Source organism: Delphinapterus leucas, chromosome 17, assembly GCF_059928025.1.
Source record: "Delphinapterus leucas isolate spDelLeu-1000000601 "Yukka" chromosome 17, BTC_Dleu_Yukka2, whole genome shotgun sequence".
Classification (NCBI taxonomy): Eukaryota; Metazoa; Chordata; class Mammalia; order Artiodactyla; family Monodontidae; genus Delphinapterus; species Delphinapterus leucas.
In genome coordinates, this window is record NC_143145.1 from 6,495,661 (window position 1) to 6,516,621 (window position 20,961).

The following is a 20,961-nucleotide window of genomic DNA, read 5'->3' on the forward strand; positions in this document are numbered from 1 at the left end:
ACTCCCTGACTTCAGGCTCTACTACGAAGCTACAGTAATCAAGGCAATATGGTACCGGCACAAAAGCAGAAACACAGATCAGTGGAACAAGGTAGAAAGCCCAGAGATAAACCCACACCCCTATGGTCAACTAATCTATGACAAAGGAGGCAAGGATATACAATGGAGAAAAGACAGTCTCTTCAATAAGTGGTGCTGGGAAAACTGGACAGCTACATGTAAAAGAATGAAACTAGAACACTCCGTAACAGCATACACAAAAATAAACTCAAAACGGATTAGAGACCTAAATTTAAGACCGGATACTATAAAACTCTTAGAGGAAAACATATGAAGAACACTCTTTGACCTAAATCACAGCAAGATCTTTTTTGACCCACCTCCCAGAGTAATGGAAATAAAAAGAAAAATAAACAAATGGGACCTAATGAAACTTCAAAGCTTTTGCAAAGCAAAGCAAACCATAAACAAGACAAAAAGACAACCCTCAGAATGGGAGAAAATATTTGCAAACAAATCAACTGACAAAGGATTAATCTCCAAAATATATAAACCGCTCATGCAGCTCAATATGAAAAACACAGACAACCTAATCCGAAAATGGGCAGAAGACCTAAATAGATATCTCTCCAAAGAAGACATACAGATGGCCAAGAAGCACATGAAAAGCTGCTCAACATCACTAATTATTAGAGAAATGCAAATCAAAACTACAATGAGGTATCACCTCACACCAGTCAGAATGGGCATCCTCAGAAAATCTACAAACAACAAATGCTGGAGGGGGTGTGGAGAAAAGGGAACCCTCTTGCACTGTTGGTGGGAATGTAAATTGATAGGGCCACTATGGAGAACAGTATGGAGGTTCCTTAAAAAACTAAAAATAGAATTACCATAGGACCCAGCAATCCCACTACTGGGCATATACCCAGAGAAAACCATAACTCAAAAAGACAGATGCACCCCAATGTTCACTGCAGCACTATTTACAATAGCCAGGCCATGGAAGCAACCTAAATGCCCATCGACGGACGAATGGATAAAGAAGATGTGGTACATATATACAATGGAATATTACTCAGCCATAAAAAGGAACGAAATTGGGTCATTTGTAGAGACATGGATGGATCTAGAGACTGTCATACAGAGTGAAGTAAGTCATAAAGAGAAAAACAAGTATCGTATATTAACACATATATGTGGAACCTAGAAAAATGGTACAGATGATCTGGTTTGCAGGGCAGAAATTGAGACACAGATGCAGAGAACAAACGTATGGACACCAAGGGGGGAAAGCGGCGGTGGGTGGTGGTGGTGGTGGTGGTGTGCTGAATTGGGAGATTGGGACTGACATGCAGACACTGATGTGTGTAAAACGGATGACTAATAAGAACGTGCTGTATAAAAAAATAAATAAAATTAAATTTAAAAATTAATAAAAAGAAATAAACAACGAGCATTTACTGAGGGACTACTATATGTTAGGTGGTAGTATGAAAGAATAAACAAAGACTTAAAGTTAGCGAGAAGTCTGACGTGAAAACGATATACAAACAAGTAACTACCAATTGTGGAAAGTGCAGGCACTGTGAGAGGCCATCATCAGAGCACAGGAGTTGGACACGGGGAGGTTGACAAGAATGTTTTCTAAGGCGCAGGAGGACAAGCGTCTTCCCTAAAGCAGCTGTGACGTAGATTAACTGGAGATCAAACAGTTATTCATGAAGAAGTGAGCCGTGTTTACCGTGTGAATGCAGGGAATGACGATGAACGAACGAGATCCTGGGCGCCTGGGTTCATGGAGATGCTGTTCCCTCAACAAGGGCCCTGGGAGGAACAAGGCCCCTGCGGGCCACACCACAGCCTGCACAGAGCTGCGGGCCTGTATGGAGGGACTCAGGAAGGGGCCCTAGAGACAGCTCGGAGGAGCGGCAGATCTAGTAGTCACTAACACACAAATGTCACGTGAAATGACGGCAATGGACAAGATTTTTCAGAGACAGTAAAATAAAACAACCAGACTGTGTGTTTGGGGAACACGCAGCTACAGTCGTCCCTCGGTATACACGAGCGATTGGTTCCAGAAGCCCCTCGGAACCAAAATCCACAGACGCTCAAGTTCCTATACAAACCGGATATGTAGTTATATCTGCATATAACCTACGCATCCTCCCTTGTATTCTAAATCATCTCCAGGTTATTTATAATAACTAATACAATGTAAATACTATTTAAATAGTTGTAAATACAATGTAAATACTATGTAAATAGTGGCCTGCATGGGGCAAATTCAAGTTTTGCTTCAATTTTGGAACTTTATGGAACTCTTTAAAAAATATCTTCCGTTTATGGTTGGTTGAATCCGCAGATGCCCAACGTGCAGATAATGGAGGGCCGAGTGTACTTTGCTTGTGTGTTTTCTCTGTATGTGGAGCCTAAAGCAATTTATAAAAAATGACTTCACTTTAGAAATTCATATGTAAGTTGGGCTCGGCCAGCAAGCATCAAACATGTCCTCTTGTGTAATTACAACGACATTTTGAATTGTTAAAGTGCTCTCATTGAATATATTCTGGGTTACACTAATTATTTGTCAGCTATTTAATTATTTGGGCATAAGTAATGAATGAATGTCATTCTGGGAAAGAGGTGCTTCTTCTTCTCGAAAAAGAGATGTGAAGTTACTGTAATTATATCCAATTTTACTAAGTTAAAAGTGGAGCAGAAGGTCCCAGTTTACACTCAAATGGTTGAAAACACATCCATTATCTGTTTTCTTCCTTTTTGGAAAAAAGCTAATCGTGTTGAATTGCCTTGCATTCTTAGAGTTATTCTCAGAAGACTAGTGTTCATGGAGCGGTGGTGAGCCTATACTATTCAAATGGCTACTGTGTGTTACGTGTACTTTTGTGATAATAACGTTTCTCACAGTGGAACAGATTTGCTAACAGATGTTCTTCTCAATGACACACACTCAGGGAATATTCTGTGACAGTGACTCCGATGAAGAACAGTCGGCTCAGATGACATTGTAAATGATCAAGTTATCTTCACCAACTCACCTTGAGAAAAACCAGTCCAATTTCAACAGGCACAACATTCCGACAAGAAAATACCTTTTAAGTTATCAGGCTTTCTTGCTTGGGCTAATAGGGAACATTTTTATAATGGGCAGATTATAACTATTTACTAAAAATAATATTAACATATACCATACACTGAGTTTTTTCTTGGGCCTAAAACTGTATTGAAATACCTTCATTTTAGTATACATAATCTGAAGAACACTGAGTATTTTAAGGGCTGAAATGTATACTTTCTCAAAAAAGCACCAGTTGTGGCAGGATTTGAAAGAACAGGTTTCATCCCCTTTTTTGTTTAAATAAGCAACTGATATGATTTCTTTGCATCTTTTATTCTGGAAATAATGGCCTCAGATACTAAATGTTAAATCAGAGTTAAAATAAGTAAACTGAATTGGTTAGATATAACCAACAAGTTCTATAGAAACAGCACATTTATTACGACAAATGTATTTCAAGGAAATCATTAAAAATTATATTTTTGAGTTCCAAAGGAATGACAAGCCTTTTTTAGAGATATAGATGCTTGGAAATTCTTAAACAGTAAAAGTGCTATTTCATTTTTTTTTTTTGCCTATCAATGTAATAATGCTTTGCTTATTATTATTTTTAAAATCCTAACCCATCCCATTCTTCCTAATGGTTCTCAGTTTCCATTTCCCTACTTAAGGCAGCTTTTAACCAGAGAATTATTAAACTGCAAGGGACCACAGTGGTTACATAATCTCCTGCCATCCTTTGCTGCACTCCTGATGACAGCAGGGTACAGGATCCGCTGCACTTTCCCCAAAGGCGAGGAGATCTTATCATCTCAGCTCGCAGAGCACTGGTTTCAAACAAGCACAGGCTGTTCAAGATAGAATACAGGCCTTGCGTCGTGAATCCCGCATCTGCTCCTTCTGTACCATCCTTGTGACGTGAGGAAAGACACTAACTTCCCACACCTGAAATTCTCACCTGTACAATAGGATCACAATACCTCCTCTCTGAGTGGCTGTGAGAACAACATGACATGACATATAAGAAAGTGCCTCATGGAGAGCAGTTTCTCATTAAATGTTACGTCCTTCTTGAAAGTTCATTCTCATACTGAGATCAGACTTATAATGCACGACTCCGTTATTTTCAGGAGCTACACAGAATCGGTCTTACGTCTTTGTAACCTGCAACTGCCCTCTGAGCACAAGAATAAGGAAGGGAAGATCTTTTTTCAAATGCCAACTATCATATTCTTCCTACGGGATGGTTACAGTAACTGACTTAGAAAAGATCAATGGCAACCTTCGTCAGGAAAACTTACCTGGTCCCTGTGCCGGGTTGTCTAGTCCAGTAAACATTTACTAAGTGCTTGCAAAGTGCCAGAAACCACGCTAGTGGCTAGAGACTAATTACGAGACACAGTGCCTTTCCTGACAAGTCTACAATCTTCTGAGAAACAGACGTATACTAAGTGAAGATTGCACTACGCAGCGACATGCTAATAAGTTAGATATAAACCGCTAAGTGGCTAAAAACCACAAAGCACACAGGAGGCATTTGGGGTGGGTTCTCCACAGGTGGCAATTTTTAAAAACTCGGTCTTGAGAATATTCATCCACTCAGCAAACATGTACTAAGGACCGACTATGTGCTAGACGTTATACTAGGTGCTGAGAATATAAAGGTGGGTGCAGGGGTGGGGTCGGGGGTCCCTACTCCCATGGAGTTTAGAGTCTAATTTATGATTATTCCAGTCCAATGGAATAGGTATTTTAGTAGACTCTAAGAAGACCAGCTTCAACTTTCCCACTTGCCACGTGAATGAGTAACCATTCTGGGGGGTCCCAGGACCCAGGCTAAGTTGGATACTTTGTAGTATACCCACATGATCCAAAATCCTAGAAATAAGCAAATAAACAAAATAATTTTTTAAAGGTTTTCTTTCCCCTTCCCATGCTGCAAAGCTAAGCGTACAGTGCGAGTAATCTTTAGAATCTCAAACGGTGAAGACGAATGGCAAATGCTAAGCAAGACAGCCAACGTGGCCGTCTGTGATTTGAAGGCAACGCTGTGGTGTGGCAGAATGAGTACGAGCTGTGCTGGAAATGCAGCCTCAGGGACAACGCGCGCCTGGGGAGTGCCAGGCGTTGAGTGTGGGCTCACGCGATGCAGGCTGCCTTTCTGCTTAGAGCCCTCCAGCCCTCGTCTGCTAATGACAGGACACATATTCTTCTGCACGGCCACCATCCCACTAGCCGTGGTAGTGGATGGGAAGGGGTGTTATTAACTCAACAGAATACTTTGCAAATCGACTGTTTTCAGGCCTTTGCCATCACATATCAATAAAACTCAGAGCTAAACACAGAAAAACCAAGTGCCTTGAATTTCTCTTCCTTTTGCTCCCCTCGACTTTAACCTTTCAAGAAATTTTTATTTGTATTCATCTAATTTCATTCAAGACTCGCTGGGGTATACACACTGAGACAGAGGATGTGTGTGTCTGGTTCACACTGTAGGAATTCAATCGATCTTTGCGGAGTGGAAAGATGAATTAATGTATGGAAAGAAGGCACTAGCTCTTTCTGAGACGGGTGGATTGGTGGATTTAGCCAAAAAAAAGCTAAGCACCTTGCCTGACTCGTACCATGTTCATAGCACAGGGGGGCCTAGGATCCAGGTTTCCCACACCCCCTGCCTTGGCGATTACGGCGACACCATCCAGCCACATCTACAGCACCCAAACCTGAGAGAACTCAAGGCAGGCCGAGGTGGGAAAAAGCAGACACCGGGCCACCTCAGAGGAATTTCACGTTTCCTTTCCCTCAGTCTCTGCTACTCTCATGAGACTCAGCCTTTGTGGATGAATCTGAGGCACCACTGCCAGCTTGCTAAGAACACTAGTAAACAGGACCACGTCCAGCTGTAAAGAACACAGAGCCGAGACACAGACACAGCCTTCCCCAAGTGAACAGCCAAATGGTGAAGCTGTCCACATGGCACTTATTTTCAGAATATAATTCGCTGAGCTCCCAGCGTGCGCTCTGCCAGTGCAAAGGGGTGCAGCTCTCCGTCCCTGCCCCGCCAGCGGCCACAGTCAGGTGGGAGACTGCGGTGATGCTCAACAGGCCAGCTCTTGCCTCCCATGAGTTGCCCTAGTAACAGCTGACCTAAGTCTGCAAGGACAGACAGGAAACAGTCGGATGAGGGGGAGGAGCACTCGAGGCCGAGGCTGCTGCACGAGGAAAGTTCTGGACGCCTAAGAGGACGCAGCACATTTAGGGAATTATAAGAAGTGCAGTACGACCAGGACGAAGACTCAGCTCCTTCGGTGGCTGCAGATGACGCTGAAGAAGTTGTCTGTGGCCCAGGGATTACTGCAAGTTCCAGAAACTGTGCAAAGAGGTGCTGAGCTCCTAGCAAGAGACCTCCATTAAAGGGAGACATGAAAAGCTACTGGTTCTGGCATTTTAGGCCTGTCACTGCTTCCCCCTTCTTTGACAACAGTTCATATACTCTTTCCTTAATACTTTCAATTACTAATACGAAACATCTATCCAGTACTCATCTTCCTCATTTATGTTAACCAGAAAGTTACAGTAAGAATCCCAGGGGTTCTGTATTCTTGGTAAAGATTCCGCCCTCCCCACCCCCTGCCGCCCATTTTCCATGGATGTATTTTCTTTCTCTTATGCTAAGTAAGTCTGTGAACCATATCAAAGAGTTATGGAATGATAAATGGAAAAACTGATAATCCATTAATTAAAAAAACTGGGAACTTTTATTTTCTTCACTGAAAAGAATTTCCACTAAGAATCGGTATCCAGCAGCACAGCTTAAGAGGAAACGCTTAAGGGTAAAAACAGCTTGGTATACGTAGGCAACTGCTTTTTGAATGACTGAATCACTCAGAGGCAACCTGGAGAGGACCGTGGCCGAATGCTACGCTACACGCCTGGGGGGCTTGCCCGCACACCTCCTTGACCCTGGTCCTGAACCTCGCCACCACCCAAACTCATCTTCCATATCTGAGGTTTAAGTTATTTGACGAAAGAGGTTATTTCTTTCACATTTTCTGTGCCTCTGGTACCAAGTACTTATTTAGCACTCAATAAACGTTTGCTAAAGAGCTAAAGCAAGGTGAGGGATATCGGTCACAACACCCGACGCTACGTCTGGGTCACAGATCATCAGAACACCTCCACTTACATAATCTCCATAGGTCTCTTGTGTTGGGGGTGGCGGTGGAGGTCTGTACCCAGTTGGGGGGACGCCTCTTGCTCTGGGAGTGAGAAGTCCTCTTCCTCGACTCACTGGCCCTCGGGTGGAAAGGATTCCTCTGGAAGTCGGCGTCCCTCGCGGTACCCCGACTCCCACTGGCCGGGCCGTGACTCCTCCCCTTCCCCTGCAAGCAAGAGGGTCAAATTAGCAATACTCGTGGTATTCTCTAGCATTCCACTGTGCGCATGCATTTATACCTCACAAAAATCGGTGTCCCGTAATTCTGTAAAAAGAAATAAGGAAACCACATGCAAAGTGAAAACTAAAAGCAAATGAGAAACAGGCACCTACCTAAAGGAAGGAAATTAAGTCATTTAGGCAGCTCGTCCAGCAACAATAAATATGGTAACATCAAAGAAACCCCAGGAGTCAGGGTCTGTCTGGGACACAGGATAGGAAACTGACATCTGGGGAGGCTGCATCTACCGGGCACTCCTCCATCACGTCCTGCCAGGGTCACAGCCAACCCTCACTCCAACACTGTGACCTGGGCCTTACCTGGCTTGTCTACGGACAAGGAAACGGAGGCCTAAACAGATCTTAAGACTGTCTGAGAACACACAGCTGGCACACCCGGGACCAAAACATATCAGATTCCACAAGAGAGGGAATAAAATGAACCTTCCCAAAGAGTGTACCTACTACCTAGGGACTGAAAGCATCATTCTTAGGTTAAATAAACACATGTATTTTCTGAAGTAGAATTCAACATATTCATGTATTTCTAACATAAAATATGAGACATCCAAGTCAGAGAGGAAGGCAGGAGGCAGAAGAGCCCAACATAAGGTAAAACTTGAGGAAGTGTGCAAGTCCCATGAAGAAATGAGGACAGAAGTTCGGCTCCACCAGAAAATAAAGGCATAGCCTGACCCACCTCCTGTGGACAATGTCCTCCAAACAAGAAGAACCAAGCAGATAATGAGGCCGCCTACAGACCAGTTCTCTCTTCTTCTCTTGTTTGATTGGGATAGCAAATACACAGCTGAAAGCTCCAATTTCACAAACAACAGGGAAGACTAACAAAACCAAAAGCTGGTTCTTTGAAAGGATCAATAAAATTAATAAACCTCTAGACAGGCTAAACAAGAAAAAAACAACAATATCATAAATGAAAGAGGGGTCATCACTACTGACCTCAAGGACATTAAAAGGTAAAAAAGGAAGATGAGGAACAAGTCTAGGCCCACAAATCTGTTAACGCTGATGAACCGGACTAACTCCTTGAAATATACAAACGACCAAATCTCCTACAAAGAGAATTAAATAATCTGAATAAACCTATGTTTATTAAAGAAATTTAATCAATAATTAATAATCTTCCAAAAAAGAAAGCACCAGACCCCGAGGTTTCACTGGTGAATTCTATCAAATATTAAAGGAAGGAATGATATCAGTTTTCCACTCTCTTCCAGAAAATCAAATCAGAGGACACATTTCCTAACTCATTCTCTGAGGGTGGCCACCGGACGTGCCTCCTGAAAATTATTTCTACATTACTAGTCAGAGGCTGAGACTGGCCTGGGCCACCGGGGAAGACAGAAGTGACCGGCTTCCACTTGGTCTTGAGCCCTTATGGGGACCTGTCACAGGAGGTGCCTCCCAAGATGTTTTTTCTAAGTCCACCTGTGGAAGCCACAACTGGTCAAGGGACTGGGAGACAGAGAGGCCGAGGAAGGGTGGCAGGGGGCTGAGCAAGGTGGTCTCTGACATCCCGAGGAAGAGACGTGTGGTCCAAGGGGAGGCAAAAGGCATTAAAGACATTATACAATGAAACAAACAAGCAAGCAGACCATAAATCAGTATCTCCCATGAACAAAGACACAAAAATCTTCAAAAACAGCAGCAAATTGAATTTAATAATGTATTAAACACGTCACGACCAAATGGGATTTGTTCCAGGTATGAAAGGCTGCTTCAGCATTAGTGAAAATCCATGTGACCAGCCTGCCAAGAAGGCTTACGAAGAAGAATCGTAAGGTCACATAAAGCAGAAAAGGCGTTTAATGAAATGCAACATCATTCGTGATAAAAACTCGGCAAACTAGGAACGGAGGTAAATTTACTCAAGTTAAAAAAGAACATCTACAAAAACCTACAACTAACTTCATATTGAACGGTGAGAGACTGAATGCTTTCCCCTTAAGACTGGGAACAAGGCAAGGATGCCCAGCCTTACCACACCAATTAAAACTGTACTAGAAGTCCTACCTAATTCAATAGGACAGGAAAAGGAAACAAAACTTTTAAGATTGTGCAGGAAGAAACAAAACTTTGTCTGCAGGTGACATTTCCATGTAAGAATTCCCAAAGAATCAACCAGGTCAAAACAAAACAAAGCAACCATACGAACAAACAGTAAACTAGAACTAATAAGCACATGAAACAGGTCTTGGAATACGAAGTTAATAAGTCAACTGCTTTCCTACACAGCTGCAATGAATACCTGAAATCTGAAATTTTGAAATTAGTCACTAAAACCAACAAGATGCCCTTTGTTCAACAGGTGAACAGATAAGCAACCTGGGGTACATTCATATAATGGAATATGATTCAGCAACAAAAAGCAATGAGCTAATAGTGGTAAGTCATGTGAATAGTATGTTCCCATGATATGATGTAATAAAAAGAGCATTTTATTTTTTACCTCTGTGGTTTTTGTTCCCCAAACCCATAACCCTGGGCTAATCGTGAGAAAAATATTAGACAAATCCCAAAGGAGGGACATCTTACCAGAAACCTGACTGGTACTTCTCAAAACTGTCAAAATCCATGACTTTCACCTTTAGGCAACTTGTGTTATCCCTTTTTTGAGCACTGTAAGTTAGATCTTTTTTGTGTGCGTTTTCCTACTAGGTCATAAAAATCGGTGCAATAAAACTGGTGGTCTAGAGCAAGGACACTGGATTCAGATCGATTTCCTGACTGTACTTATTTACCTCTGCCTTCCAATTAACATTCAAACTAATCGAGAGTCTGAACTTTCCAAGACAGTCTCCTCAATTGTGAAATGGGATACAGAACCCATTTCTTAGTGTTATGGTGAAGGAAAAATGGCAGGACATATACGGTATTCAGCCCATTGCCTACTCAATGTAAATCAGCAACTTAGATAAATTTCAATCTCTCTGAGCTGTACTGATAGACACTGTAATAGCTATAGTCTTACTCAGCTTTTTATCTCTGCTATACATCTAGAAAAATCTTCAATGTGATTAGAGAAAAGAGTAGTTTCTACTTATGGTACATCTAACTCATCTGTGATATTTCAGTCAATCTGTGTGTATTCAAACTAAATAAGCCTCTGGCTTCTTTATCTAATACCCCATCTCTGCCGTCCAAGGTACTATATCGATCACAAAATATTCAGTATTTCAATAAATTCATGTCTTTTACCACACTGAAAGACATTATATTTAAGAAGCTCACCATTCTTTCTTATCATCATCGACATTGTTAGGTTATGTGCCCACTGGGTATATGGAATCATACTAAAGAACCCGTTACAGAATTTTAGACAAGTCATTTGATATATGTAGCTCGGGATACTTGTCTACAAAAGACACTCTGAAGATTCGTTTTTAAGAGTTTCAAATGCCACGGGAATGGTGTCGAGCAGCACGGTCTTAGTACTGGCGTTAAGTGGTCTCTGGTGAGAGGAAGGCACGACGCAGTGACAGGCCAACGTGAAGTTCCCGCTGCACTGCCTCGTGCTCACTCAAGGCTACAAATGAAGTTCAGGGTAGAGCTGAACAGCAGGGCTCATAACATGGGATGAGAACAGAAGAGTGTCTGGGAGATGACATTTATAACGACAATCAATGGGAACGTACTTATTTTTTACTTGAAAAGTTGATTCAAATTGATAGGATTGGGTGCTACACCGCTCAGAACGGGGATAAGGGAAAAGCAGAAACATAACACACCCGAGTAGAAAGTTTCATAAGCAAAGGGGTGTGACTGTAATGGTTCTTTCTGTCTGCATTTTTCAGCAGGGTGACCTTGGTTTCTGGTTTTGAAACTCAGATGTGAAAATAACTGAGAAAAGTTTTTTCCATGGAAAGAGTGCTTTGGATGATCAATAACTTCTTGCATTCAATTAGGAACTAATTATTCAGTTTATATATTAATAGGAGGTTTTAGGCTATGATGAGAAAGCATGTGATGTGGGTTCCAGCCCACCCACACTCAATACTCAAATCTAGTCCTGTCATCACTGGGCTGCTGAGCCTTGGTTTTCCCATCGACAAGTCCAGTTAACAACATCTAGCTCTTGCAGAACAGTTGTGAGGTTTCCAACTACATCAAGTGCCTAAGCTAAAACAGGCGCTCAGCAAGTGGTAATTACCATGTGGACTTCTACCTGGACTCTGTCCTGAACGCGGTCCTTCTGGCTGTTAACTGAAGGGTGAGGAGAGAGAGGAGACAGAAGGTACAACTCACATTTGTGCTCATCTCATCCATTCAGCGGCAGCACATTTATGTACATTTCATACATGTAGCAACAGTGATGCAGTGTGGTACAGAGTAAGGGTATATATACCACATTGTTTGGCCTCTGTCTCTCTCTATATATTTTTTGTGGTACGCGGGCCTCTCACTGTTGTGGCCTCTCCCGTTGCGGAGCACAGGCTCCGGACGCGCAGGCTCAGCGGCCATGGCTCACGGGCCCAGCCGCTCCGCGGCATGTGGGATCCTCCTGGACCGGGGCACAAACCCGCGTCCCCTGCATCGGCAGGCGGACTCCCAACCACTGCGCCACCAGGGAAGCCCTGTCTATATATTTTATGAGAAGCAAAAGTATATGATAAAACAATGAATTTTGTGGAATTAGCTCAAGCTAGCTCCAGCATTATCAGCTGGGTGACCATGGGAAACACAGGGGATGCCTGGGCCTCAGGAATAGAAAGGCCTACAGCTGATCACAGAGCGGGTGCCTGCCGGATCCAGTGTCAAGGTCTAGCCGGTCTCACAGTAAGAATAAGCTTTCCCAGAGATCCATCCGAGGATCCATGCTTGATGCACTAATGACCTGAGGGCTAATTTATTTTCCTATAGGATCCCTAAGACTTGTGACAACTTTCCTTCACCTCTCTGAAAGCTTAATCACTGAGATATTTTTTTTTTCTTGACAGAGGTTGACAAGGGAACGAGAAGTTGGACGGAAGGGAAAGGTAAACGCAGCCTATGGTCATGATCCCTCAGAACAAACATAAGAAGCCATCGGGGCTGATGGAGACTAGAAGTTCTGAAGAGAGGACTCTGGCAGCTCTCTCTCTCACCACCTTTACAGATCATCTGAAACGCGTGCTAGGGCCGTGCTTCTCCTCTCACACGTTATTGTGCACGCACATCACCTGGGGCCTGGTTTCGGGGCAGAGTCTGCAACAGTACATCTAGGCTGGGGACTGAGACTCTGCATTTCAAGTGCTGCTGTGGGTAGCTTGGATCCAGAGGTTATAGACTTGTTATGAAACCTGTCGGTTATCTCTTTTCTTTATTCTGCGAACCATCCAACCTTCAATGCAATTAAAAAAAAAAAAAAGACTAAGTGTTACGTTATCCTACATTGTACACAGTCTGTAAGAAATCCAATGCAATCTGTTTCTTCTCCAACAAGTTACAAACTGGTTACTAGTAGAACTGTTGACCACATAAGACAGTGTGAGAGAGTCCACCCTCTTAAAAGTTCAAGAAACTTACCGTTTCATCCAGGGACGTAGCCCCTGAAAAGAGACAGCTCGCTCTGTACTCTGAAGCCTGTCACTGTCTTCCAATTCTGATTGTTAGCATGTTTTTACTTTTTTTCCTTATAAACAAAAATAGCAAAAACCTTTATCATTTCTAAGTATCAGCCTTACTTCTGCCTTCTGGGACTATGCCGCACAAGTCTTCTTCCTCTGTGATGATGGTGAAATTGATAATAAAGGAGTGAAGAAGAGATGTGCAATTTGCCCAAGGACTGATCAAATATCTGTGCTACAGGAATTCTATTTTTAGTGAGGGATCATTTTGAGTAATCAGAAAAGGAATCATGCCACAGTCTGGGCTCCGATGGGACATTTAAAAAATTAAGTAGGGTATGGATTAATGTGTGCTCAATGTCCTATCTCCATTTTACAGACCAAGAAACTAGGCTTAGAGAGGGACGTTCCCTGAGACCACGCAGCCAGGAGGGGCCGGGGGTGACTCTGATGTTCCCATAGCCACACCCTAACTCCAGGCAGATGGCCCCATTTTTCCTGCTTTCAAGCCTTTGCCCCTCTGCGCAGGATGACTTCCCTCTGGCACTACCCTGCCTTATTACTTTACCTTCATCCTAAGTGTGTTTGTACCCACGCTCCCCATTCAGGATGATCTGTGCTATCGTTTCTGCTTCCGCTTCACTTTTCCTCATATCCCTCGTGCTCTGTTTCAGCCATTCTGCCATAACTACTTGTTTCTCTGACTTTCCCCTTAAAAATCCCAGAATGGCAGGACAATGACTTGGTCATCATCTCTGCAACTTCAATTTGTCAGAGAAAGAGCTCAGGAAAATGTGTGACATTAAATGAGCTAACACCAGAAACTGACTGATGGCCAAAGAGGAAAAAAATTGATTAAAACTTCTGAAGAGCCAGGGTGGGGAGGGGAGGGGAGGAGACGCCCACTGCACAGGAAACACTCACTGGGCTCCTTCCACCCTCCAGGGCTGTAGCCTGACAGCGGCGCTTGCTTGACATTATTCTAGGAAAAGTCAGTTGGCCTGATGGGTATCCAAGCCTTCCTTCAGCCGGCACTGGAGTCGACAGGAGGACCGGGAACCCACACCCGGCTTCGGGCTGCGCGGATGCACCGTAAGCAGGAGAACCGTGCTCAGCGGCTTTTCTCACGTGTCTGTTCCAGGCTGCACTTAAGTTACAAGTTCTTGTCAGAAGTTTGCTCGCTGTTTGGCACATTCTTTGCCTCAGTTATTGCCTTCCCAAAGCCTATTAAGGTGATTTTAAAAGAAAGCACACGTTTTTCTCCTTTTGCCTCCCCTTAATCAACTCCAGCGTGGCTGCACTAACACACACTCAGAGAGCACGTGGACCCAAGGGAGTGAATGCTGAGGACTGAGGGGCAGTCCAGGTCTTACGGCAAGAGAAGCAGAGACGCTCGTGTCCAAGAAAAGTCCTCTAGTGTCTGCCCGGGGCGCGGGGCACGTGTGTGGTCAACCACTGTCAGGGTTTTAAGAAAGGCACGGACAGTAGACACAGGGTTGGAAGGAAGGAGAGGAGAGTGACTGTTCTGACAGGTCAGGTGGTACAAGGTCCTCAGAAGGTAGATCCAGGAGGCAATTATATAGTTCACATAACATCCCAAATTAATGGGTTTTTAAAATTGGAAATTCTTATAATTTTGGCTAGTAGAAAAAGAAATACCATTTTCCTATATCCAGCCTTTCCTTAATGATAAAGAAGGACTTTTTAATAGAGATTGGTAGAATAATATAAATCATATCATATGCTGGTGAAATATTTATGGCCCATATATTAACTATTCAGCTTTCCCGATAACATTTCTCACATACTGCGGAGAAGAATGGATCATTTTCTGTCATTAAAACAATCTTTAGCGTCTATGATACTATTCACAATCCATTTTAAAAAGAGAATAGGTACCATGTGAAAATCTGTGTGGATGAGAAAATGAGAGTGACCGAGTCCCACCTGATCCCCTGGTTTGGGGAAGTCACGTGCTCTGCCCAACAGGCAGAGCAACTGTGGCTACCTAATATTTATCACAGCAGCGGCTGAGACGCCGGTTTTACAAAGATATGATGTCACTGAAATCAGTGGGGCATGACCTGGTGTTAAAACAATAAATGATTAACTTAAGCTGATAGTTCATGCAGTGTCTGGAAGCTGCCGGCTACTGCAGTGGTCCCATGAAAATTTAAACTCTCCACGGCAGCCCTGTGAGTGTGAGGCAGCATCCCAGCACCCTGGCATACAGTCTGGGAAGTGCAATCATAAGATCTAACATGGGGTTGCAGTCCAAGAAAAGAAGAGATAAGGTGAAGGCAAACTCTTTAAAGAAACTGTAGCTGAAAATTTTCCCCATCTGATGAAAGCTGATAAAAGCTGCGTGAATGGGTCAGCCTCATGTCCTAGGTTGAAACAAAACCACCACGTTCGGCACCCAATGCTGGTGAATGCGTACTTACTACTCAGAAAGACAGGCTTCATCTGCTTTGTTCACTTTTTCTTCCTGCTCTTTCTGGTAACACATGCAGGGAGAGAACACTGCCTGCTACTTGGGGAAAGGGCCAGATGGGCCAGACAAGGCCAGTGGAGAAGCAACACAGAACTAGCCAGCTGTTCTGAAGAGGGGAAAGGAAGGGAGCATCCTTGAGGGCTCAGAACTGTCCAGCCCAGACCACCAGGGCAGCAGGCAATATATGCGGCGGAGACCCTACGGGGAAAACCACAGAGCTAAACAGAGAGTTTGCCTGGAGTGGCGTCAGTCCTAATCTTCCCTGATGTGTTCTCTGCTGGGGTCCGTGTGGGGAGTTAGGGAGGTGACGTTCCACAGGGCTGCACAGGGCAGGACGGAAGTAAAGAAACTTCCTTATCTCCGAAGTTAAAAAGGAGTAAGTTCAGTCCTCTCATTTGAAACTGAATGAAAAGGTTCTATTAAAATACTTATTTCTCCCTTCTGCAGGGTTTACTTTTAGATCATTTACATCTTTCAGCAGAAAGCTACCCTGAAGTGATACCAGTGGGGAACATTCATGAAGATTCCAGTAATGACTTGTTCTGCTGTGAAATTCCAAAGTGGTGCTGTCCATGTGACCATTCCCAAAAAGCTAATCCCCTGGTAATCTAGTCACGTGACAGACAAGAACTACACTAACAAAAAATGTTGTAAATGGTCAACACTTGATCAGAAGAGTCTAAAGAATTTGCGATTGTACTGTATTGACTCAACATGTATTTACTGAGTGATTCCTATATGCCAAACATTAGGGACACAAGTGCCCTTAAGGTTTTACATAATACTGAGGAGTAACCAATGAAAAAGTGAACAAGTCAGAAAGGTAAATTCAGTTTGATTAAGTGCTACCATGTAACCAAGAAGGGTGCTGTGGGCCAGCTTCTGGGTTATGGGGGCGGCCACTTCAAACAAGGCAACCAGCAAAGGCTTCTCTGACACGGTGCCTGTGTGTGTTGAGAACGGGATGCTGAGGGGCAGGCAGGCAACTGCAGACAGGCCTTCCAAGGAGGAGGAGTGAAGGCAAAGGACAGGGAAAGGAACGAGCTCGGCCTGTTCAAGGAACAGAAGGGAGACCAGTCTGGCTGGAGTGCAGGGTGGAAAAGGTGATCAAAGAAAAATAGGTTTAAGGCTTATTTCAGAGCTAAAATCAAAATGACTTACTGAGGGACTGAGTGTAGCGAGGATCTACCTATGACCGTCCAGTGGTCCCAGGACTAGAAAGCACTAGGCTGCAATAAGTGCATTTGCCTTTTGTTTTATGACTGTTTTTAGCCATTTAGATGCTGTGAATTCTAAAACCATATTTTCCTCCGCTTTGGCCACTAGAAAGCTCAAAGCAGGATCTGAAGACCAATTTTGCCAACCCTACAAAATAACATGTACCTTCTTGTGTATTAATCTCACCCTTAGGATTTTTGTAATTTTCTATCCTAATTATTTTCCATATTAATTTATTTTTCTTCTGGTAGATGGACATTAACTTAGCAAGTTACTATATGTGATCTGATGAGAAAAAGTAGCAAAAATATGTCTTTTCATCGTAGTTTGTATTAATTGTGCTGTAATTAATATATAAGAAAAGTGACAGAATAAAAGTTCTATGGAAAAACTGCAAGGGGAGAATGAGTGGAAGAAAAAAAAAAAAAAGATTCTGGATAAAAACAGAAGGGAAGGATCAAAGAGAGGGAGAGGCATGGTTTCTGGAACCAGACTGCCTGCATTCCAGCCAGGCTCTAAAAATCCCCAGCTGAGTGACTGGAGCAAGTAACTGACTCCTCTGGCCTTGGTTTCCTCATCGGTGAAATGGTGACTTTAGCAAAACAGTGCCCGCCTCACAGGGCTGTTATGAGGCTTAACCTAGTTAATATCTGTGACGTGCTCGGAAAGCACTCAGTCAGTAGTAGGCACAATGTGAGTGTCTGTTAAAGTAAGTTTCAGTTCGGGATGTAAAGACAAGTAGGACTTAAACAGGTGAGAGGGTTAGAGAGCGGAACCACAGACTTGCAGACACAGGAGCAGTGAACAAAGGTTTGGAACGGCAGAGCACACCCTTTAACCCAGTGGCTGTGTCGGGGGAGGCAGGCGCTAAAGCAGGAAACCTGGCAAAGTAATGAACAAGGACCAACTGGGAGAGAGGTCTTAAGAAAAAGAACAGAAGGGCAACTGAATGCCTCTTAGAGGAACATGAATTTCACACTGTAGAAAACAGAGTATTTGAACGATCTGGTGCCACGCAAGCCCACAATCCCATGGAGGGAAGAAGGCGGTGCCTGGCTCCTTGGCACGTGGGGAGCGGAAGTGCCCCGCGTCAGGTGCTGGATCAGCACGAACCAGCCGTTGCTCCACAAGCGAACCACTGGGTCTGAAATGTGACCTGAACGGTATTTCCATCCCAAAATACCCACTACCAAGGCAACGGAAAAGCTTAAAATGGCAAGCAGGGTATAGGCTGTCACCAAGAGGAATAATTTTTCATCTGGGCAGATGGAGGTATCTCTCCGGATACTACACTCCCTCAAAACAGAAAGTTTCTGCTTTCCTTGTCGATTCATAACATAACATTTTCAACTTAACTGAAAATGAGACAACTAGATTAGAAATTATCTTCAGTAAAAATGGAAGACCTGGTCTAAGGAACAGGGCATCCCCTAAATGATGGCACTGCACGTGCTCTATTATCTATATTCTCTATCCAAGGGATATTCATTCTGTGAATGTTGCCTGATTTAGAGAAAAGGGCCTTTGCAGATGTGACATTAGGTCGAGAATCCTGAGACGGAAACACTACCCTGGATCACCCAGGTGGACTCTATAAATACAATCCCATGTATCCCTCTGTGAGGGAGGCAACTGGAGATGTGAGAAGGCAGCGCTAAGAAGGAGAGAGAGCAGAGTGCGATGGCCTCAAGTCAAGGACCGCCTACAGGCACCAGAAGCTGGGAGGGTCACCACGAAGATTCCCCCCTACAGCCTCCAGGGGGAGAGCGGTCAGTACCTTGGTTTTAGCCTAGTAAAGCTGATTTCAGACATCTAGCCTCCAGAACTATGACCAATTTCTATTGCTTAAAGCCACCAAATTTGTGGTAATTCATTGTAACAGCCACTGGAAACGAACATAGCAAATACGTAATTTCCTATGAGTGCAAGTAAATTATTTAACAGGAGAAATGGAAGTGATAGAGATTTACCGTTTACTGAGAACAGCTACATAAATTATTTCATTAAATCATCAGCAGCAATCCTATTATTATTAGCCTGTTTTTTACAGAGAAAACCCACCTGGTACCACGCCCAGATCTGTGTTCCTTTTACGGTGCAGTAACACCTGTCTGTAACTGCTCTGACAGCGTGTCGATCAGCACTCAGCAGGGGGACTCACTTTTTATTCCTCCAAAGGAACTTGGATAAATGGAAGAAACCTATTTTAAATTATTTCATGCAAAACTCTACCTGAAAAAATATATACAGTCACCAGTGAAAAAAAGTCTGTGTTACTAATTTCCACTGAGTTCTTCTGGGGGCAAAAATGCAAAAATTAAAAATAATTTTCAAATAAGTTTGAGAGTCACGTCTCAATTTATAGTTTGCTTCAATTGACTTACGAATTCATTAACATATTTTTCATGATAAAAGCAGTCATGATTCCGAGACAGAAATAAAAATTCAGCGTGCCTGGACAAGCTTCGGAGTTTCAGATACCACAGAGCATTTACACGGTTCACAAAAGGACAACAAGCATCGGGACACTCACCTGGTACCTGACACTGCTCAACACTGGAGGTGCGGCAATGAACTAGCCTGGTACTGTCTGCGCTCACTGGGAAAACACAAGCTTCCACTATCTCCATTTGTGCATCAAAGCTACGACTTACATTCAAAGAATTAGGGGATTAATAACTTGAGGGTGATTAAATAAACTTATCTACAGTCATTAGCTAGTAAGTGGTACAGGTTATATTTAAGCCCAGGAATACCTCAGTCCACAGTGAATCCTCTTAATAGGACACCATATTGCCTGAATGTATTCCTATAGGCTTTGTACCAATACACTGGTAAAGTCGCTTGCCCGTTAAAAAAGGAAACATTAAAACTGTTGCCATGGTACCCTATTCTAACAACAAAAAGGTAAGTCAATTAATCACACCTACCTGGTTATTGCTGGGGTTGGTACACCTCTTGTACGCAAGGTAGGTTTCCCTCGAACAACTGGCACATCTGCGTTTTCTGAACCACCATTCAAATATGTCAATTCCTGGAGCTGTGCTTGCCTGATTTCATCATTATAGTCCTACACAAAAGACAGAAGATAACAAAGAATTTAGGACAAGAAGCAAATAATTTTTAATAGGAAAAAAAAAGGTAAGGAAAATAGTTAAATTCATAAAATAAGACTTGAGCTTGTTGAAATGAAAATTTACCAATAAATTGTTGTAAAAAGAAAAAAAACAAACAGTATTCTCCCCCTAAACTAGAATTTTCTACAGTCAGCCATATCTCCTTCTGCTGTGCATACTTTCCAAGTGAAATATTTATAATAAAATTAAAATGGCACGTAACTGATATATGGGCATTATTATTTACAACTCAATCAGCTAGTAGTTACGGAGAGTCTAGTTTAGCCAGAACTATCTAAAGAAAGAAGAACAAAGTTGGAAGACTGGTATGAACTCATTTCAAAACTTACTATAAAGCTATAGTAATGGAGAATGTATGGTACTGCCTTAAAAGACAGACATAAAGATCAATGAAATAGAATTGAGAGCCCAGTTATCCATTATAGTCAATTGATTTTCAAATAGTCTCTAACAAATGGTGCTGTAACAAATAAATATCCACATCAAAAAAATAAGATGGGCCCTTTACTTTCTGCCATACACAAAAATTATATCAAAATGGATCAGAGACCTAAATGTAAGAGCTAAAACTGTAAAACTCTTGAAAGAAAACGTGAAAGTAAATCTTCATGATCCTATATTACATAATGATTTCTTAGCTAAGATACCAAAAGCACAAATGAAAAAACAGTCAAATTGGACCAAGTCAAAGTTTAAAACTATTGTGCCACAAAAATACCATCAAAAAAGTGAAAATACAGCCCACAAAATAGAAGAAAATATTTTGAAATCCTATTAGCTGATAAGCAACTTGTATTCATAATACATGAAGAACTCTCACAGCTCAATAATAAAAGGACACATAACCTAATTTTGAAAGGATAAAGGATTTGAATAGGCATTTCTCTCTAAGAAAAACAGAAAGTAAGCCCAAGAAAAGAAGCTCGACATTATTAATTATTATGGAAATGCAAACAAAAACCACAATGAAATACGACGAACATACTCCCTAGGATAGCAGTAATCAAAGAGATAAGCAATATCAAGTG

The 20,961-nt window shown here is 42.6% G+C and overlaps 1 protein-coding gene across 9 annotated transcripts in view; it reads right to left on the minus strand.

Moving 5' to 3' along the window:
- Positions 1-20,961, minus strand: part of KHDRBS3 (KH RNA binding domain containing, signal transduction associated 3) — a 186,438-nt gene that overhangs the window by 79,793 nt on the left and 85,684 nt on the right. For 5 of the 9 annotated variants that reach the window (XR_016388274.1, XR_002642250.3, XM_089898682.1 and 2 more), the window contains exons 5-6: positions 19,727-19,866; positions 7,269-7,464 (exon numbers count right to left, since the gene is read on the minus strand). Coding sequence is in view for 6 of the 9 variants with exons in the window: in XM_089898682.1 (XP_089754808.1) it covers positions 7,269-7,464; positions 19,727-19,866 (336 nt within the window). In the remaining 3 variants the exon portion in view is untranslated. The remainder of the gene's footprint in view (positions 1-7,268; positions 7,465-19,726; positions 19,867-20,961) is intronic. The other 4 variants (XR_016388275.1, XM_089898685.1, XM_089898684.1 and 1 more) reach the window with 1 other exon arrangement.